Genomic DNA, 22906 nt, shown 5'->3' with positions numbered 1-22906 from the left:
CTCCTCCTCAGCTGTATCCCGGCAGCAGCGTTAGCAGTGTCCCGGTACATAGCATTAGCAGCCGGCTCCTTCTCAGCTGTATCCTGGCAGCAGCGTTAGCAGCAGAGAAGCCGGACTTGCTCAAATGGTCTGCTGGAAAACCGAAGATCAAGGACGCGGCGACGCGGCCCTGCCATGGCAGCCACCCGTGGGCAAACAAATCAGTCTCCAGCGTGCCGCTGTCCAGCAACCTCAAATCTGTAGGGGAGGGGGGGCGGACACGACTCACGGCAGTAGTTTTGGCCACATTCTTACATACAGCGCCTTTAACACAAAAACAAGGAAATAGCGACTCTTATTCAGCATTGCGTAATAAACCTGAGCCACCTATTGTGTAATGAGCAGAGGTGTGGACTCAAGTCACATGACTTTGGCTTCAACACCAATGACTTAGTGGCCTAGTGGTAGAGTGTCCGCCCTGAGACTGGGAGGTCGTGGGTTCGATTCCCCGGCTGGGTCATACCAAAGACTATAAAAATGGGACCCACTGCCTCCCTACTTGGCACTCAGCATCAAAGGTTTGGAATTGGGGGGTTAGATCACCACATGATTCCTGAGCGCGGCACTGCTGCTGCTCACCGCTCCCTCAGGGGATGGGTCAAATGCGGAGAACAAATTTCACACACTCAGGTGTGTGACAATCTTTAATGACTTGTGCCTTTCCCCCATCCCAAAGATGAAAAAGCATATCACGAATGAATTCATTTCCCTTTGTTTCCTGAAACAAGTAATGTTAATGACTATCCAATGAGCATCCAATCAAGTTACAGAGACATAAACCTTAAAGAACTTTGTCACCTTAGTATGCAAAGTGTGTGGGTTGAAAATTGCAGAGTAGCAACAACCTTCAACAAACTTGTTTTAACAAAATCAAATTTTAAAAGGCATTCATGATTTTTCTACATTTAATATATTGTTAATTTGTTAAAATTGCATTACATTTGATTTGGGACTTGAGTGCAAAGACTTTACACTTACTTGTGACTTACAGAACAATGACTTGGTTCCAGCCCTGGTAATGGGACTGTTGGGAGAGCTTGCCCACAGCAAAGACCTGCTCCAGTTTGTTGGAGCAAGTTCTAAGCAAGTGGAAACCTCTAGGGCTGAAAAAGGAAGTAAACGTGGAAGTGTCAAAAACTGCAGTTCTTTGAACTGCCACTTGAGGCTGGCTCTAGAGGCCAGATAATCCCCACAGACCCCCATGTTAAGATGCTCAACTTTAGAGCAGAAATAAACATGTTTACAGCTCAGCTTCTCACCCAAATATGGTCACTTCTGGCTCCAAAACACCAAGATAGCAATGGCCGAAATTCCAAACTCAAGGTTTCTAAATGGGAGTCTACAAACTAATAGATGACATCACATAAGCTACGTCCCTAATTTGTACGGCATGTGGTTCACACCTAAGTTTCCCCTCTTTGTATGGAGTATTCGAAGAGATTTTCCTGCTTGTTTGATTTACATTGTGTGGAAAACCTGACACCAACAGCCTCAGCATTTTGTGCTTTGTTTGAGGAAATGTTTGCTCATGGAAGCAAAAATAAGGGTAATCAAAACCACCACTTCAGTGAAACAAGACAGTTTAAGCTGTTTGTGAGTAGTGGTGATAAATCCTAATTTCCAGGAGCATTCCAGTCTAAACATATGCCATCAACATTTTTAATGAAATACATTATTAAATCTTCCAGCTATCTTAATTCCATCAGGTTTAACGGGAAGGCTCTTTTCCAGGAAGCAGATTGTTATTTTCTGAACCAACAGTGACGCAAAATCACCATCAGCCAACAAGAATACACGTCTCAGTATTCTCAACTGGAAAATCTACTGTTGGTTTTATGTCTCTCCACCTGAGTATTAAACCAACTGCTGAATGTGACAAGTTGACACATGTTCCCTGCAGTTGTGGAAAGTCATTCTTGAAGAGGTTGCCTGGAAATCACCAGGTGAAATAGAAGAAGCTGAAGTGGACTCAGGCTACGCAAGGAAGCAAATGACAATAATAACCTACAAGGAGTGGTCTTTGTAGTTTGCATATGAGGTGTTATAACGGACAATGATTTTATGGAATTTGTTTTTCCCTGTTTAATAATTTACTGGCACTGAAAACATTTTACAATCAGCTTAAGTAGTGGAGGTTACAGTACATGATCAGTTTGGGTTGTTTATCACAAGAGATTTCTGTATTTTTGCATTTGACCACTCTCTTCTCACAGGTCTGAGGTGGAAGGAGTTTTGGTTTTATTATTTAAATCCGTAATTTAGTTGCTTTTGTTGTGTTACATAGTTGTGGTGATTAGTTATCAAGTGAAACCAGACACAAACAAATAGTGTAAAACTTCCTTTAATTAGCTGAATTGATTCTCTTAGGATTCATTCTAGATTTTATTTAGATGTAACTGTCAGTGATGGAGGCGTCGCAGCCATGTTTAATTAGAGGCTGATGTTACAGTTTTTTTTCTGACTTGGCTGCTTGTAATTGTGGTCTGACTCATATGACATGAGTTGTATCTGTTGCAGATTGAATGAATAAAAACTAACTTATTCATCAAATCTTCAACCTTGATTGATGCTTATTTAGTCATGTCACTGTTTCATTCCATGGGCACAAAATATGGCGAAATAAAGAAATTGTATGCAGTTACAGACACCATGCATTATGTCCCTATAGAATTTAGCATATTGCTTAGTGGTAGAGCAGGTGCCCCATGCACAAGGCTGTTGCCGCAGCAGCCCAGGTTTGACCAGCCTGTGGCCCTTTGCTGCATGTCACTCCCTCTCTCTCTCTCTCTCTCTCTCTCTCTCTCTCTCTCTCTATCTCCCCCTTTCACACTTGTCTGTCCTATCAATTAAAGGCCAAAATGCCCCCAAAAAATATCTTTGGAAAAAAAAAAAAAAAGAATTTAGCATATTGTAATAATAAAGAATAGGACAGAACAGGTAAGCAACACACAGAGATATCAAATGAATATTATAGTGATATAATGGGTGACCCACTGTTGAGTGCCACAGTCTCATTAAACAAGAACACATAATGGTGTTAAGCAACATCACATAAACCATGAACAACAAAACCACACTGAGGAAACATTTTTAAGGCTCAATGTGACTTAACGATGGTTTGGAGGAAGAAAACACAAACAGTAGTGATAGGGGAGACTGGGTTGGTTGGCACATTTTTCTCTCTCTGCTGTACTTCTCTGGCATAATAGGCCCGTTTCCACCGCAGGAACTTCGGGGTAATTTTATGGGGCCGGGGCTGTTGGTGCGTGTCTCCACCGCAGGGACCACCCCCGAAGGACAGAGTTCCGGAACTTTTACAGGGGCTAAACAAGTCCCTGCCTCGGAGTAGGTACTCAGAACGGCCCCGAGAAACACCTGGCTGGGGCTTGGGGATTACTTGGTGCTGATTGGATATACTCAAGGTGGGATGTGACGTCAACAAAAAGCGACAAAATAGCCAGCATTTTTAAAACTCAGCAGACGAGGGTTAGCTCGTTCATAGCTTCAATAACTCAATAAATGGTCCGTGAAAAAAATATTTTTTCCAGCGGATATCTTAGTTACAACATGATTGAGCTAGCAAAGCAGTTTTGTGTTGCTATGTGTGGTATTTATTCAGTTTTGGGAAATCACAATGTCTAGAAAGCATCAGTGGCTGCAGCTGACAGGGACAGCTAACAGCAGCAACAAAGCTAACATCGGGACGTCATCTGTTAAAAGCCTCCCGTTGTCGGATACGACATGAAACTACTCCAGTTAGCTCAATCATGTTGTAACGAAGACATCCGCTGGAAAATGTTTTTTTTTCACGGACCATTTATTGAGTTACTGAGTATTACAGACACCGCTAAGGGCTAACAGCTAACGGCGTCCCTACACCCCTACGTTGCCCCGGTCAAAATGGTCGCGCAACGATTATGTCACATCCAGAGCCCGGTAACTTTACAGAAATCTTCCTCCTACTCCGCTCTCTCAGTGGAGACACGGTGGTTGAGAGGGCTGAGCGAGAGGACGTTCCTGTAGCAGTTCCTGCCCCCAAATAGTACCAGGAACTTCTTCAGTGGAAACGGGCCTAATTATGTAAGAATATTCTAACCAACAGCAAATGAAAGCTAAGAGTCTGAGCTATTAATAAATATGTTTGATTGTACACAAATTAATCCTAAAATTAGGTGATGCTGTGCATTTGTGGTCGGCACAATGTTAAAATGCTATGGTGACAAAAATATGGACCAACCAATGGAAACAATTTTAACATTTGATTCAAACAAGAACCACAGTGTATAGATCAAATCACAATTTTTATTTACAATAACTTCCGTGTAGAACAACCTTGCGTCATGTACATTAAAATCAAATGGGGCTGAGCAGATGTTGCCTCAATTAGTTTGTGTGTAGCCACCTTAAAAAAGCCCACCAACAAAATCAACATCAATTAAAGTGGAAGCTATATTTAGGATATTTTTCCACTTTACCTTGTTGTCAGACAGTCTTTTCCGACATGTAACTGAAGTTGTTATATCAAAGCCACCAGACTCCACTGACGAAAACAGTTACTTTAGGTAACATAAGCAGAATTTCTGGTCGCTGCTGCCATGATGTGTAAGGTAAAGTGGAGCAAATATTAAAATTTATCATACACATACACAGATATTAATTTTTTTAGGTTGCTAAATTACATTTTGCTGTGGCCCCATCCACAGCAGTACATCATTTCGCTTCTGTGCTGATAGATTTGGGTTATCAACAAAGCATCACAGTACATAAAATAAGCACAGCAGAAATGTCAGATAGGTCAGACCACCATGTTTGTCTAATTCAAAATTATCACAATTAGCATATAAACATTGTTTCTAAACTTTAAAAAAAATGTTTTAATGTCTCAAAATACAGTTAGTTACAACTCTTAATTTTACAATTGGTTTGCACATGTGCACCAACCCTAAAATCAGTGTCAAGCTCACATCTGACCCATCTTTATGATGAAACTATATTAGCCACCTACAACTACTCATTACAGACTTTCAAATCTTAAATCAAATTATAGCTGATTTCTTTGTCTGTTTAGTTATAACACTTTCCTAATGTCTGTCTTGCACTCCATTTTATAATAGCCCACATTTCCTCAATAGTGTACTGTTTTTATTTCAATAATATAAAACTTAAATGTTAAACTTCCCAAAAATCTTAGAGACTTTCATATGTTTTAACATAGCTGATGAGTGCAGGTCAAGAAAGCAAACATTTTCTATGACCTTCAGAATATCAAAAAATAGCTGTGTACCAACAAACCCCTGTAGACAGCCAACTCTGGTCTTCCCTGTACACCTGTGTGACATATTATCTGCTGCAACATCATGTAGAGCAGAATGTCAGACTTCATTCATGTATTCAGTCACAGTGACATCACTTTCCCCTCAGCTGTCAGTCACCCTGTCCCGCAGGCCCCGCCCCCTACGGAAATACAGGAGGTTGTCAGACACGTGATTAATTCAGCATGGCGGAGCTGCTGGCTCAATGATTTCTACAGTACCGACGGGTCCTAAAACCCTGCTCTGTGGATGCTCCCGGAGCCTGAGACTAAACCTGCCATTTGCGCGCAAGGGTGCTCAATTCAGGTACTGTTTCTTTTCTGTTTTGTTAAAAAAAAACCCATAAACTAATAAACTATGACACAGTCCTCTCTTTGGCTTTAACGTGCAGAAAGTTCCGTGACAACAAAAGTACGTTTATCTTGTTTTAGGTCTCTGCGCTTTTCCTTCTCGCAGTCCCCCTGAGTTGCTGTTACTCTAACAGACTTGACTTTTAATGTTTTTGTCGTGTTTAATAGTCAGCAGAAAGAAAGTGAAAGTGTTGCGCAATACAGGCATTGTTGTTCAGTATTACAATTCGGAGTGGACTTAAAAACTGTCGACTATACGTGTTGTGCAACAATGTTCCTCCGTCTCCTCGGCTGCCCTGGTTAAGCAGGACTTTTAATCCCACCGTTAAGGTAGTTACGCTGTTTCAAAGTCGTCTGAAACAACACCAGTGTCCGCAAAGTGACTTCTCTGGACTTCAACTATATTTTTCAAACTTCCCACTTTCCTTTTTTTTGAGTTATCTTGCAGCACCGCGCCATACATTGTGAACTGTTTCTCCTCCAAGTGTGAGGTTAGTGTAGAGAGTTCCCAGATGTAGCGGGGAATTTAGTCGCCTAATTACAGCTGTTTGTTTACCAGTAAGGTAAGTCACGCGTTAACAGGACTTGTAGGTAAAATGTTATCACCGAACTGTCCTTTACACACATTTCTCTGAATAACACAGCCACTGCTTTTTGTGTGTGTGAGGAGAAAGCAGTGTGTGTGTGATGGAGGTTTGTGCTGAGGTTGGACCGCCGCTGCCACAGCTTTGGGTGTAAACTTGTGTCTTCATGAAGTGTAAACACAAGAGAGCAGCAGCAGGACGACGCTGAAGTTGGTTTGCAGTTCGTAGCTTCCGATTAGGGAGTTAAGGGGAAGGTTAAGGCACATTTAAATGACTTAATTAAGCCCCTGATTTTCAGTTTTTTTTGTTTTTGTTTATTGTTGTAAAAGAGTGTTGGACGTCCCAGCTAAAGCCTTAAAATTGTGTAAAACCTACTTTTAAATGTGTGAAACCTTCAGTCATATTTTATTTATGAATAGAAATTAAGGCAATTTTTTTGCACTTTCTCAACCTATTTCTCCACTTTTTAATACACTTTAAAGTGATGAAAAAGGATACAGTAACGCGCAGTGTTTGACATTAGTTGTACCTACCCAAGCAGTCCAGCATGCCTTTTGTTAGGGTATGGCAATACCACGTGGACAAACCACACAGAGAACTGCAATACACCATAATTTTAGAACCGCTTGTAATAATGGCAATCTAATTAAGTTTATTTATGATCATGGTTACATGCTAATGGCTCTTTCAGATGGTGGTGTGTGGTTTCCTGTCATAGCAAAGCAAATGTATATTTTCTTAATTTTAACAGTTTATCATTCCTTTTCTCTTGGTGAAATCAGAGAAGAATCAGAGAGACAAAAAACACTGCATGACAAAACAAATAACTGGGGTGGGATGACACTCAGAACGCTATGCAACATACAGTAAATCTCAAACATCCATTGCATACAAGTCGTCTCAACTTAAGCCTGTCCATTCCATGTTCAGCAAATCCAGGTATTCCTCTAGCCATTAATCCCTAGAGAAACAGACTGTGTTACGCTCATTCAGGTTTAAAAAAGAGTTAGTGTTTTAATAGATAAGCAACCCAGTGTCCATAGGCGGTCGATAGTGTCTTCAAGATTATTGTCAGCAAGCATGCTTTGGGATACACTGGGAAACTAACATTGCAAAACTCCGACATAGGCTTCTAATTTCTAGCAAGAGTGTTTTAACAGCTGGACAGTCCTAGAGCAAGTGGAATAATGAACCTTGATATTTTTAATTTAAGTTTTTATGAATGTTTTTGTCACTATATTGGGGGGTGGTTGAGTGGGCAAAGTTAAGGGAAACTTACATGACAATATTAAGCCACAGATTCTCTGTTTTTTCCCTTTTTCTGCAAAAGAGTGTTATATATCTCAGTTAAACCTGCTTTCAAATTTGTGAAACCTTTAGGCCTGTCTTTATTAATAAAGTCCCCAAAATGGCGATTTCACTTTGCTTTCTTCATCTTAACAACAAAACCTAAATTTACACTTATCAAACCTGGAGCTCATTAACAAAGAGATTGCAGTAACTCTTTAAAATACAGTGTCAGATTAATAAAACCTTTACTATATTCTATAAGATGTGACTAGACAGAGTAAAGTGATTTTGATCTAGGCCTGCTGTGGACTAGATGGGTGACACCTTTTTGTGTTTTCACAAACAGAATAAAGGTTTTTCTAATCTAAATCTGTGTTTCTATGGTTACTGGAGCCTGTTAATTAAGTCCATGTTTGACCTGTGTAAAAGTAGTTTTTTAAAGGCAGACACCTTTCTGGATGAAGAAAAGACAGTGAATGCAGCTTTAATAAATTATGTTAAGGGTTTTATGTTAAGGCTTCAATTTAACACCCTTTCACAACAATAAGTGGTGCAAAAAAGTGACATTTGGTTGATCAATATTGTGATTTAAAATGTATAAATTTCCCCTTAACTGCTACGAATTGGTGGCTAACTTCACCGTCTAGCAGCAGGGTTGTGCCTCTGCACTGCTAAGACTCCTTTAAGCCTTCACTTGTGGAAACTATTCCCTCAGCATTACAAGCTCTGGAGAACTGCTGGTGCACGCTCGTAAACTCCAGGCCCCACAGGAACAAGGTCACTGCGGCCCTCTCAAAAAATTGGCTCAGAGTGCTCCTCTTAAAGGATGACTCTGCTGCGAGCAGAGCCCTGCTTGGATAAGAGCGATAACAGGATTTTCTTTGTCGACATTAATATATTTTTTTCTTTTTAGCTGAGCATCTCTTTGCACAATTGGCAGTTTGTGTAAATGACTATATTTTAGCCATGTAACTGCTGATGTTATACTGAGTTACAGTGAGCGAGAAGGGAGGGATTCAGTCTGGTTATTCATGCAAGGAGAAATGTATCAGGGTCTCTTTGGGTAGGCCTGTCTGACTATCTATTGCTTCAAAAAGTCCTGAATCCCTTTTGGAATCTGGTCACATTTAGTGATTTGAAAGAAAGATGGTAATGCAACAGCTAGAAGAAATATTATAATATCTTGAATAACTGGTGTGACTGGAACTTTTTCTCAGTGGTGATCAGAGTCCTGCTGTGTCCTACCCAAAGAGGAAGTGTTTATAGGACTCTGCGGTGCATGTGATATTCATTCCAGGAGTAGTTTTGTTATTAATATGTCGTAAACCACTTTTCTGTTTCCTGACTAGTGCTCACACTATCTGTGGAATGTGTAACATGTACGTGTTGTGGTTGTTATAGACTACTGATGGTGGAGAGATGATAACCTCTGCCTCTAATGACAGATTTCTCTTTGTGTGGCTGTTGAATATTTGTGCGAAATTGCATCCTGAAAGAAACTCTTCCACTTTGATTTTGAGGAACAGGCTATAACACCTGACATTAACATTTCATATTTGAAACAGCTGGAGAAATCTTGCTAACACAAACTATACACACCTTATTTGTGTGAAAATTACACTGTTAAACAACCAAATGGATTCAGGTATCGAGAGAGATTTTTAATCAGTGTTAATGCATTTCAGTGAGTTTCTTCTTCCAAGGAAACCTCTTTGTGACTTAAACACCTGCAGGAAATTGAAGTAACATCCTCTCATTTTAGGTTTGCCTGTATGTGCACATTTGTGGAACTAAAGTGTGTACTAATTATATCTTGTGGGATTTTGATGCACACTCATAATTGAAGAGAGTGGACAGATCCTTTCAGAGTTTAAATGTGCCAGTTTCACATAGCCAGGTATAAAATGATTGGGGGAATATATGAAATAATCAGATTCATTTTAGTCTAAGGAGTCTAACTGGTGTAGAAAATAGTTTCCCTTCACTGCTTTGCACAATTTAAGTGTGTGTCACACACAGCTGTATCAGTGCCATCACATCTCAGTGCTTCATTAAGCCCCCGCAAATGAAATTCTCTTCTGTCACACTCTGTTTTACTTTTACTTCCCCATCCTCCAACTTTGCTTGTTACAGAGATTTATTGAACAATTAAAGCTGGTATTAAAGCTAAAATCCATAACTTTTCATTATCATCAGTAACTTTGGATTATATAGGCTCGGACAGATTTTGACACTGGCATTTTTAGCCAGAAATGTATCGCACTTCTACTCATAGAAATGAGGCTTAAGTATTGGACTATTGTCAGTGAAGACTGACAGGAAATGTGTCAGAAAGAAAGGTCCCAGCTATAATTGAACTGCTGATGTTGCGGTTTCATGGATTGCGCCTTATACCACAACACTGGAATCACTTACAACAGACTGAATTCAAACTGAGTGTCGCTGCTATTTTTCTTCATTGAGGGAAAGTTCTAAAGCCACCATTCAAGTCTCCAACTTGAGAGTGTTAGACATACAGTAGATGGATCTGAACTAATGTCAGCAATAAAGGAAGCTTCAATTTCCCGGTGGCCTTTATGAAAAGCACAATAATTTAGGTGCGAGGCAGGTTGTGCCTGATGTTGCTAAGTGACCATAATCTGCACCTTATCATAGCCTGCTTACCAGAAATCCTGAGGTCAGAGCTCCATGAATAAATCAATTGTTTATTTGTCACATCAAATCATACAAGGTACAACTCCAGTGAAATATGGTCCTGTCAGCTTCAACCTGTGCACTGTGATTCAGTCCTTTTTTGCCTCTTCTTACATTGTTGGCTGCTGCTTTATAACTGTCCATGTTTCCAGATGGCTCTGGTAATCCATGGTTTCTGTTTGTGGAATGATTTAACTTTAGTCTGGCTTACAGCTACGTCTGTTGTTCTGCACATTAAATCCACCACAGCCTTAGTGAAGTCAGTGATGTCACTGGTGACATCAACGGCGATGTCCTGGAACATGTTTCGGACTCTTGATTGGCTCCATCTCACACGTCACTGGGGGCATGCATCGTAGTTTGTTTACATATCTTGACCTCAGCCAGATGGCCGCATGTGCGCTCCTCCTGAGCACAGGCAGCACCGCTTTGCACCCACATCTGAATGGACAGCACCTTACATTCTCACTGTCACACCAGTCCTTATTACACATAAAGCAAACGCCTTGTCCCTCTCTCTTGCCAGAGTCCCCTGCTCTGTCAGATTGGTGTATAGAAAAAGAGTCACATAGTTGTAAGACGCTGTCCGGTATTCCAGGATTTGGCCAAGTCTCAGTGAAACAAAGGATAGATATTACAGTTATCTGTTGGAAACTGATGTGGGCACAGTGGTTGTCCAGTTTGTTAGCCGATAACTGCACAATGGCTAGCAGGATGCTAGTTTGGCTGGTGCCCGTCTTCTCCATCTTTTCCTTGGTGTTAACTGATGTATTCAATTGCAAATCTTGACCTAGCCAGCTAGCAGAAGTCGGCAGTTATCAGGTCCAAAATCTTGTCTGTCCTGCACCAAACCTCTCCATCATATTTAACTTAGACTGATATTTACAGAAGAAAGGAAAGATATCTGCAGGCTGTGATTGTTTGTTCCTTGTCGCATGACGCGATGCATGTTAATGTGTGCCAAAAGTTGACCATTGTTTACCTGAGGGTGCAGGTGTTGCGTCATGAAAAATAGCAGCTTGGAAACTCTTGAGCGCTATGATGGCGTCACTCCCACTTCTGAGCACTCTCCTGATTTGAAGTCGCAAAAAAGTCCAAATAAAGGTTGGCTTTCATGCTTTAATTCTTTTTTCTTTGATTCCATACAGAGATGCTTTCTGAATCTAATCCAGCCCATCAGACAACTTTCACATCACACCAAAGTTTTGGAGCTCTTAATTCTTGTTCTTTACTTGCCCCTAAGTATCCCTTTTGTAATCTCATTAATAAGCTCATTTAGCTCAGTTCCATTGTGCTTTGTCAGAGCTCAGACCTGACTTTCCAACTTCCTCCCATCATTTAGCACAAGCTGGCAGTGGAAAAGCTTGCTTGTTTGTGGACATTTTGTAGATGTTGTCACGCTAACAGATACTAATGGGGTCTATTAATGCCACTGTTGTGCTCGGGGACAAATAAGGTGACAGGACCCTGTAATGCACCGACAAATTTAGCCAGCAGGAATTTGTAAACTGCTTGGCAGGGTCTTCCCTTCAGCCCAACTGCTATTCAGCATATTATTGTATCTTTGTTCTCAGTCCCTGTTCATTTGTTAGTCTATCTCTCCATTACATGCAATGTTTGAGATACAGTTTGAATAAAACTTGAGAGAATCTGTTGTTTCACCAAAGCCTTTTAGCAAACAGTCTTTTTACTGCCACTCATCTAAACCAACCAAATATGTTGACATGGGCCATTTCCAATTTGAGTTTTAATTGTTTTCGTTTTTGGATGAGGTAAACAAAACACCAAGTTCAATGAAATTGATCATTACACAGTTAATTCACCTTTTGTCATTTGGCTAACTTTTGCGCAACTTAATAAAAAGAAAGGAAGTTGGATATTGGCCACAGGACCAGAGAAGCAGTAAAAGTAGACAAGAGGAAGATTCAAAGCAGTAAAAGGGACACAGAGCTTTTAATGGGCAGCTATACAGAAGCTCTCAGCCTCAACTGATGTAATTTGAGGCTTGATGAATCCTTGTGGTCAACCAATAAGCTAATGGCTGCGAATCATTCTCCCAGATTCAGCTCCTCATACCCTGTTGTGCCTCACAACTCCAATAATAAACCCGTTTTAGCTCCTTTGTGCTCTGCCGGGACCTTGTCCTGACTTTGAACCCATCCTAGCTCCCCAAACTCAGTTAGCAAGTGTTGAAAGGGTTGGCAGTTGGGAAAGGCATCCTTGTTTGTGGACATGTTGTGGATGTCACGCTAATGGTTACTAATTGAGTCTATTAATGGCACTGTAGTGTTGGGTAGGAGCTTGGTGACAGGATCCTGTGGTGCACAGGCACACTCAACCAGCAGGACTGTGCAAACTGTCCCACCATGCTACCCTCTACTTACAGAGTCATCTCACCCATCTCATCAGGGGCTGCAATGATCCCCTGGCATGTTATATTTTCATAACATTTGAAATTACCCACATGTTGACAGTTTTCAATATTTTGGGCTTGCACAGATTGACAACTAATTTGAACTTTTTCTTTTTGGCAGTGTATGTTGGGTGTGCACTTTGGAAATTGCAAATCAGTTTTGTAAAACCAATATACTTGGGTTGTTAAGACTCAATTAATTTTGATTGTTTAGAAATTGAATACATTTCCCAGCAGGCAACTGGTTACATAAAGATAGGAAAGGTGGCTTTCAGTGAGTGATTTCCCAATCAGGCTTTTGAGAGCAGATTGCGATCACAGTTGATATTAATAGAATCAGCTGATCCTATATCAAATACAGACTGCAGACGTTTCCTAAAGCTGCTCTATAAGACTGTAAGACTCTGTGCTTTTGCCTCAAGTCTGCTATTGTGTGTTATCGTCAGGATGGACTCACTATTCTAAAGTATCCTCTATATTGCTACATAATGATTTCAAAAGCAGTAGATTATTTTACTGATTCCTTAACATTCTATTCTTCTATTCGTTTTTAATTTTTTTTTTTGTTTGTTTGTTTTATGTGTCCATGTCGGCGATAGCCGTGGCCAAAGGTGGTATGTTTTTGGGCTGGCAGTCTGGCTGTCCCATTTCTGTGAATGTGATATCTCAGGAACGCCTTGGGGGAATTTCTTTGAATTTGGCACAAATGTCCTCTTGGAGTCAAGAATGAACTGATTAGATTTTTGATGGCCAGAGGTCAAAGGTCAAGGTCATTGTAACCTCACAAAATATGACCTTGCATCTGTCTCATTCTCTTGAACACAATATCTCAAGAAGGCCTTAAGGGAGTTTCCTTAAATTTGGCACAAACGTTCAATTGGACCCAGAAATAAACTGATTAGAATTTTGTGGTTGAAGGTCAAAGGTCAAGGTCACTGTGACCTCACAAATTATGTTTTTGGCCATAACTCCGTAATTCATAAGCTAATTATGACAAATGTCACACCAATGTCTAATAGAATAAAACGATGAAGTGATGACATTTTATATGAAGAAGGTCAAAAGTCAACTTCACCTCATAATGTAGTGTTCCTTTTGGGTCGGGCGTCAGTCCTCCCTCAGGAAAAAATGGATTTACTCCAAATCTGATCATGTGAAAGCAACTTCACACATTGGCTTACACTGTGGTCGTACAAAACTCTGTTTCAGCCAAACAGAGTGCAGTGAAAGCTCACTCTTATTTAAAGAAAAATAAAATAAAAAATAAAAAAAAGATTTAGAAAAAGGACTCCTATCAGAATGGAATGGAAGAGTGCTAGAGGTTGCTGAGAGAAAGTTAAATACGTGGGTTTAAGACTGAGAGTGACATTGAAAGAGTGTTAGTAACAAAGAAAGGGAAGTTGAGTGGGCTTTTGTCATTCAGTCAGTACTTGGCACACTGTACGGAAAGATGTTACTTCCTGCTTTTTATTTGACTTAGAATAGTTGGCCTTTGGTTGCCAGGGTAACAACACATGGGTGTTTGGTTGTTCATTGACATTAATAGACGTGTGTGTGTGTGTGTGTGTGTGTACTCACAATGCGTCCTTTTCATTACTGTAAAGTAGTTGACAGTAGGTCAAAATACAAGACTGCTCAAATTTAGAGAAGCAATGAACACCAGCAAGGACAAAAATGAGGAGACAGAAAAGAATTTTCATATTTGTCTGTTCACTAAGACTATAAACAAGATGTCTGAAGGTTGAACGCTTGAAGATTTCACAGCTCACGTTTATATATAACAACAGACAAGGGCTGGTCCAAGTGTTTCATCATGTTGTGCCATCATTTCTGATGCCAACAATTTTAATCCCCAACACCACATTTCTCTCCAGGTTTCGCAGGAATGCTCACACACACACACACACACACACACACACACACACACACACACACACACACACACACACACACATATGCAGGGGAAACATGGCACACTCCAGCATTTTTCCTCAACCTAAAACTTTAAACATACCTTCAGTCTAAAGAGCAAACATCAGTGAACCTCAGTTGACTTTTAATTCATTTCTGTGCCTTTTCCACTTACTTTACTTTTATAGATGAGATTTAGCAATGCTGCAGACATAAGATATGCAATAAGAAGCTGTTGAATGTTATTAACGGAAAGTTTTTAAGCTGAGGTTAGCTACAATCCAGCTATAGCTACAGTCCACATGAAGAAGCACATGACATGAATGCTGTAGCCTTGCTAAATCAAGACCCTGAAGGGTTCATTTACAAAAACAGATATCTTCATCTTTATATATTTTCATAAATCATCTTTATGTGTGTGCAATCAAGGGAATATAAATCAAATTGGTGTTGGGTTGTTTTGATAAGACTAGTGCAGTACTTGTTTAAAACGTATACCTGCTCAGAATGGGCTGATTGCTGGGCCTCCGGTTTGCACACTTTTTTTTCTAGGATGGCAATGGGAATGGCATGACTTGCACCACTCTCCCTCTGATTGGCTCTTACCTGTTGTCTGTGTTGGATGGGTTGTTTAGGTTTAGGCAAGAGGAATGAGATTGGTTAGGATAAGGGTAGGAATGTCAGGGTAAGCCAATCAAAGGCAGGGTAAGGTGCGTCATACCTTTACCACCCTAGGAAAAATAAATGTACCTCTATGACTGCTGCTTGCAGCTTTCTCAAGATCCGCTCATCCAAATAACTTTCCAGGAACAAATGCATTAATTTCAAAAGTTAAGTCGCTGATGCACGAAATGTTTTGAGTTTGTCAGCCTGTAACATCTCTGGGCTCTCCCATCTCCGTTTCCTCATCTGTTCTTGAACGTACTGTAGTAAGCGATGGAGATTTAGCATGGCATTTTAGTCTTTTCAATGAACTACACGGTGTGTACATAACAGGCTACTAATAAATACAGTGTGTTACTGTACTGTACTGTGTGTTGCCTAGATCTCAAGACCTGGCACTCAACACTGCACTCAACAGGTGATGCAGACAAAAGGGATTTTCAGGCATGTTATTGGTGTGAAATGCATATTCTCCGTTGTGTATTTCTTCAGAGCTTTATCGGCATTAAATTGAATTTTACAGTGCTGCAAAGCTGGAAAAAACAAAACATGGTTTCATATTGTGGATACAAGCCTGTATAAAATGATCTGTTATTTTAAAAGAATCCACTGTTACTACCCTACTTCCATTCAATTTAAACAAGCGTTCAGCAGAGCCCTGCATTAGCATTGTATTTTGAAGTGACTTCATTTGGGAGAATTTTGAAGGGGATGTCTTTGACTTCATTAGCATTTGTGCAACTCAAGTGACAGGTCTCAAGCATAGTCACACGGTTCTGGTGCCAGTCCTCTCATCACCATGGTAATTGCTTACTTCATTTGCTTTCCACTATGAAATATTCAATTCTGTCAATCAGCTTACCAATAAAAGTTTATTTACATGAGAAGACAGCACAGCAAAACAGTTCATGGTTGGTGTCTTGGCTCCGACACCAGAGAGAAGGAGAGAGACATTTAGGGGAAATGTTTGCAGATATTTTTCCCCAGAGACTAGAATCAGGGGCCTACAGGTGGATACTACTCTGTTACACAACCATACTCTAATTGTGCTCAGGCTGTCCATATCAAGAAAAACAATCCCCCTTGTGCCACTTGATGCCTGTGCTCCTCATCTTGTCCCCGTTCAGCCAACAGCTGATTGATGTGATGTCCTGCGGTCGTAGCTGGCTTTGTTGACTCGCAAACATGAGCAAGCAGCAGAGAGCATTGTGTTACTGCTGGTCCTTTCATGCCAGATAGAGTGTCACTTTCTTTTCTTGAACATGTGCTCACTCACTCCCCTTGCCACACTTCTCCTTCTCACACATTTTTACCACCATGTCACCTGTGTCACACTGACTTAAAGCCTCCCTCTTCTAAAGTAAGATGGGTCACATAGTCATGCCCTCAACTGAACCAGCGACAGTTTAGACCAGGGGTGTCAAACTCATTTTAGGTCATGTGCCACATACTGCCCAGTTTAATCTCAAGTGGGCTGGACCAGTAACACCATTGCATAATAACCTATAAATAACAACACCTCCAAATTGGTCCCCATCTTTCACTGATATAATAAAAACAATAGCCAAAAATGCAAGTACACCCTTTCAGAGGTCAATTAACTTTTAATTCTTAAGAATATTCAGACATTGGAATTACAGTATTAAAACAGATATTTAAAAAGTAAATGACACCTGTAAATGTTTACAAGAAAAAAGTAGAAAAATGTAGTACCTTTATAAGAGTGGCTAAAATTACTCAGTATGACTTTGCAGAATTTGACCAACAAAACCAAAATCAAGTGATGCCTCTTTTGACTAAAGCCCATTTCAGACCAAAGATTCACAATGAGACGAGTTGAAACCCACAACTTCTTGCAATGTGCTGATCTGCAACATTCTACAAACCTGCCGGTTCACACCAATGCAACTAGATGAGACGGTGTATCATCTCCTTGCAACAGCTCTCTGAAGGCTACTTCTGTTCTGATTTCGAGCTCTTTGGGCTTATTTTGTGATAAAATGATAAATGAGGATAGTGATAGTGATAGTGAGATATTGGCTACAGTTGTGTTTGTAGTAGTGTTGAAACGGCAAAAAACATAAACAAAACAGGCATCGGATAGACTGTATTCAGAATAAATACGTCACAAACGTAAATAAACAGCACCAATTAATCAGTCACTGAGAATGGGTGTATGTGTCGGGGGCATAAACACATACAGTGAGCAGCAGCAGTGACCCACTGTCCGACACTGTAAGCTTCAGGAAGCAAACACACTGTCTGTGGTCATATTGACTTCACCAGCGGACTTCACTACAAACCAATTGGCTGTTGAAACAGGTGACCAGCCTTATGTTGTTGAACCAGCTGCTGGTGATTTGACCAGCCGAGTCGCAGGTGACACCATCAGCCGGCTTGAGTCGAGCTCAGACTGGCCAATTCACACTGCTGCACCTTTTCTTGTCGCAAATCATTCGTCTGAACTGGGCATTACAGACGAGCTCCGGAAACGCCGCAGTTACCTCCATAATTGGTCAGTGTGCTGCCAGGGATAGACGGCCTAGGAGCTGTGTGGTTTGCTGGTGGATTAATGGAGTGGAGGATGGAGTTGTTGGAGGGTAAAACTACAAACGACAGACTTTTTGGCTCATTGCAGCCTCTACAGAAGCATTCAGTATGGTGTGTGTGCAGTTAGGAGAGAGATGGGGTGTCTGCACTCAGATCAGGAAGGTGAGCTGGACGTCAGATAAGCAGTCAACCATGAGCAGTTCAGTGTGAGCTTCAGTTTGTCCGAACCACCAGACGAGTGAAGCTATTTTAGCTGCATTTAAAGAAATTGTGTCTTGTGTTTTGTGTCATCTGATCGGCTCTTCTGATTGGCCTTCAAACGACTTATAAAGTCTGCTGATAACAGTTGGTGGCCAAATGATCAGAGCACCCTTATCTGGGGATGTTTAATTTAATTCTCTTACTCATCCCCGACTCTAGCTGCTTTTAGTAGAGATAGAGAGATAATTGCTAAAAGGGAGATTTTTAGATAGTAGTGGTGCTAATTATATAGCAGTTGAGGAGTGCCACTGCTAAATGGATATAGGGTAAACACTGCTGCAATAAGTTTTTGCTGTCAGAGTACGGTATTATGGTCAGGGTGGGAAAGCCTCTAAAGCAGCATTTTACATAAAGCAGGTTATTCACTGTTTAACTTGCTCCTGAAACCTGGCAACTCCTAGCCTTCATAAGTGCATCAATATTAGGTCTGCAAAGTCATCCAGTGGGCCACAATGGACCCTATGGTGGCCTGGTTCTGGCCTGTGGGCCATATGTTTGACACTCCTGGTTAAAACATATCATACAGGCATGTACACATCATCTTATTGTGTCCCCAGCTAAGATGCAATATTTTTCCTTCTCCCAGATAGTTGTTTTTCCTATGCTAATATCTCTTACTGTTAAGACTCTACAAATCAACTTTTTTTGCCGACAACAAAGAAAAAATCAGGAACATGTCAATCAATAGCATACTGGCGGTGCTGCTAATCCCACTCGCCAGTTGAATTATTCATAGTCAATTAGAGGCTGAGAGGCTGAAGCTGTCTTCATGGCACAAGTGCATTTTCAATGATTCATTTCATGAGCTACGCAAGGGGTCTCTTAATTGTTGTTTACTGCTCGCTACCCAACCACATGTTATTTTTATGCCATCGTGATTACTCCCGGCAGCGCTCAGAGTGCTTGGGAAATGAAGTCCATTAAGGGGTCCTGAGAGCTGTTTTCCTGTCAAGCGGCATGAAACGTTTCCAGGTTCAAACTTTGCAGCCCGAGAACAATAAATCTCATCCAATCTTAAGTGTCAGTCGGTGGAAATGAGACGCAGGAAGAGATGCAGGTGGTGCATTTTATGGTTTTACAGTGCAGTGAAAATACCTGCAGTGTTGTACAAAGATTCATCTTTAATATGATCCCTCAAAAAAGTGAAATCACATGGAAGGAACATTAAAAACTGCATAGCTGGCCAGTGCCACAAGCTGCAGGCTGATGGCGTCAGAAAATCCACTTTTGCTTGCACAATTTTTTTTAGTGTGTTTGTTTGTGTCAAACAGAGAAAGTGAGATGAATGAATGCCTGAGGTCATTGCTAACATAGTATGACAAGCTGTAAAAGCACAGTCTGAATTCCTGTGACACACAACTCCTTTGACAAAAATAGGCAGCAGGATCAGAGAATGGTGCCGCTGCCTTCAGTCGACACCTCATGCCTCTGCAAATCATCCACTTTGAGTGTCTCCCCTGGTCATCAAAGTATTGTCCACATACATGCAATTATTAAACAGGCACCTCTGTGAGATATTTACATACAGTTACAACAGTTAAACCTCCTCTCTGGTCATCTTAGCCTTGGCCTGAAGGATGACGTGCTGCATACAAATTATGAAGTAAATGAGAAAGCTCAGTGTCAGCAGCACACTAATGTTTGTGTTCTACTGACAGTATGCACGTGCATGTCCCTGTCTTTCCATTGAAACTGTGAGCTAACTTTTTGGTAGATTTAAAAACTTTAAATATCTGAATATTCCTTCAATGAGATGCTTTTATTTCTTTACATTTAACGCCAATGAATGAGCTGGGCCTCCTTTAAATTTATCATTGACTTAAGGGACTGCTTTTCTTCTATGATAATGCCCAATAAGTGAAATAAGACCTTGGAGAAACCTGGCAGGAACGGGTTTCCATGAGGTTTTATTTGGCCATGCAGTGCTTGCACCCTCTTTCCACTGAACTCATTCATTTGACAGTAATTCAGTTCAACAGCTTTAAAGTAACGGTGACAGCAAAGAGCTTGTGTGTGTGTGTGTGTGCGTATTTGAGAGTGAGAGATGGAGGGAGAACATACACACTTATATTGTGTTTACTCTGTGGTATTTCAGCTCTCTATTTGCAGCTCTCATTACCACTTGTTTGTGTTAAGCTCTGTTGACACCTGTTAGATGTGACAGAGGTGAGTTTTAGCTTCTGCCCGTGAGGGTTGAACAGCCAAAGGCTTCCATGTATGTGTGTGTTTTCATACTCCTTGCAGTTTTGATTGCACAACACACACACACACACACACACACACACACACACACACACACACACACCAGACAGTATGAGCAGTTTTCTTCCTCTTTCTCTTCTGCTATCGGCTCTGATGTAAGTCTGAGCCTTCAGGAAGCCTCTGTTTGCATTTCATTTTCAGGGAAGAGCCTTCTATTAAGACACTGATTTCCACAGCTGACCATGCAAGCTGTGGAAGTACGGATTTAGTTATGTCAGATGTTGGATGCTGACAGATGTTGAAACTCTTGGAAAGTCACACAGACGCAGCGCTGAAGGACTGTCTCGGGAGCCATTTTCATCCCAGTGAATGGCCAGCTCGATATCTGTGTGGTTACGTCCAGTTGTCTTCTGTTAAAATGGCCATTGATAGCCGGTAATGTTAGCCATGTAATGCTAATGGTTAGCCCTCTCATTATGTTTGTGCTGGCGGCTCTTACCAACTGTTCCAGGTGTGGATTCATGCATATTTGTAATTTCTTTATTGTTGTTCTTTAAAAAAACAAAACAAAATAAACATCTGAATCCCAAAATTGACAGTCAAATACCTACCCAATGACTGAATATCCAAATAGTTGCATATCCAGGTCCAGCCCTAGTTTTTAGCATTTTGATTTAGCCATTAGACCACATTGAAAAGCTTTGTCTTTGGGTGTGGTGACAGCACTGACAGTGACACGCAGTGCTGACTACATTTAGATCATGTAAACATGCTGTAATTTTAGTAAATCCAGCTGCTCCAAATGGAAACATATTCATTCAATAAAGCCTCGCACTTGGAAGAAGCCAGAGCTGTTTTACATCACTGCTTCTTTTCTCCTGTCCGCAATGAACTAAATTAATTTAAACAACACAGTTAATATAATAGTATTTGATATTTAATTGTTGATATTTGTAAAGAGTGCCAACAGATTTACTGTACTTATAATTGGTGTCCAGAATCAAACAAAAGCTGTACATTTTTTTCAAAAAAAGAGTTTTAATTTAATTTCTGGTTTATAACGGCAACAACAAGAACAAATCTCAGTCCCTCCTCAGTTGGTTTTACTGAGGTTTCTTTCATGTTCCATTTTTTCCAATTTAAAGTATTTTCTTAACGTGAAGTGAGAGTCAAGAGAGCACAGAGGGTGTCGGATGCTCTACAGATTGCAAAGCCCTGTGTGGCAAATTTGTGATTTTGGGCTTTATAAATAAAATACACTTGACTTAAACAAGTTTTACTTCAGTTCGATTTCAAATTTTCTCAGTTGTTGTTGTTGAATGTGACATCTCTGCTCTGTCAACGCCATTGAAAAGCCTACTTTAGGTAGAGGAGGGATTTATGCGTGTGCATTTAGGGTCACAGATAGAGACAAACTGATAAGTGAAACCCAGGGACTACAAGTTCCTTTAGAGGCGGGTAACCTGCAGTCCTTTGTTCCTCTCTGCACTGTGAAAGTACTACACATGGGTTCAGGTAATGGCCCTGATTTGGAATATGTCCTGTACATTTGTTTTACATTTGGAAGTGTGTTAATCGGTATATAAACTTCTATCTGCACTTCCCCAAGCACATGAAACACTTTTTTTTTTTTTTTTTCTTGCAGCCACCTTTCACAGTCTGACCAGAAGGAATCACGTCACAACACACCGCAGAGGTCTGTGATGAAGCCTTAAGAAGCAACTGCTCTCTGTCCCTCCTTGGCCCGGCGCCTCCACCTGGCACCACCAGCTCGGCTGGGAAACACATGGTGGTCACTACAGCCACCACGGAGGTGCACTGACACCCTCGCCGCCTCACCTCTCCTCCCCTGTCAAGCCTGCCTGGCAACAACAACCATAACAATGAGCTCTCACGGTCGATCAGGTAAGATGTGGAAAAAATACAGAATTTCTCAAAGGGAACCTCTTGTGCTTTTCTGTCTTTGTAAAGTTGCTTTGACATGAAAAAGCCTGCTGCTGGTGGAATGAAAAAATATAATTTGGCCATAGGGATTATGGTTATGATGATGTCTACTGAATTTGTAGAAGAGTTGCCTATATGTGTGTTCTTTTGTTAGGAAGATTTTTTTTTAAACATTACCCTGTGTTCTGTCTATAACGTGTGCAGGTGTATTCAAACACTTGTGTATTCTTTTTTTCACTTGTGCTACATGTTTTATAAATGAAATATGAATGAAAATGATCGGAAAACGACTGAGTTACAAAACAGAGCTCTTTGGTGTACATGGCGTAATGCACACATGATGGACAGTTTCATTCTGAGTTTTTTTCTGTCTTTTTTTTTTTTTGAGGTAACCAGAACCCTGCGTCTGACGACATTCTTTTCTTTGATGTCTAAGCAGGGTTATTATAGGCTAATTTAGGGCTTTTATTCTGCAGTATGTCTCCGAAAACTGACCTTTGAACACTGTGATGTTTGTTGTTAAATCTGAAGGCAGAAATGGAAGGAATTGACCTGTGTTGTAGCTGTTATCAATTCAGACATTTGTTTTTATTTATCGAGAGCAGAGATGTTGAAAATGTGGAATCATAACTTCTCTCCATTTTGATTATGCTGTTGATAATTTGATTACACCTTGGCTAACAGACCAGACCT

At 40.7% G+C, this 22906-nt stretch overlaps 1 protein-coding gene across 2 annotated transcripts in view; it reads left to right on the top strand.

Annotated features, from left to right (window-relative positions):
* Positions 1 to 5538: 5538 nt before the first annotated feature.
* Positions 5539 to 22906, top strand: part of hdac4 (histone deacetylase 4) — a 150505-nt gene continuing 133137 nt past the window's right edge. Inside the window, exons 1-2 of one of the 2 annotated variants that reach the window (XM_050049746.1) lie at positions 5539 to 5657; positions 21915 to 22174. In XM_050049746.1, coding sequence (XP_049905703.1) covers positions 22153 to 22174 — 22 coding nt within the window. In that variant the 5' untranslated portion in view covers positions 5539 to 5657; positions 21915 to 22152. Of the gene's footprint in view, positions 5658 to 6132; positions 6265 to 21914; positions 22175 to 22906 lie in introns of those variants that run through there. The other variant, XM_050049745.1, reaches the window with a different exon arrangement.

Source organism: Epinephelus moara, chromosome 7 (genome assembly GCF_006386435.1).
Source record: "Epinephelus moara isolate mb chromosome 7, YSFRI_EMoa_1.0, whole genome shotgun sequence".
Classification (NCBI taxonomy): Eukaryota; Metazoa; Chordata; class Actinopteri; order Perciformes; family Serranidae; genus Epinephelus; species Epinephelus moara.
This window is presented reverse-complemented; position numbering and strand designations above follow the sequence as displayed.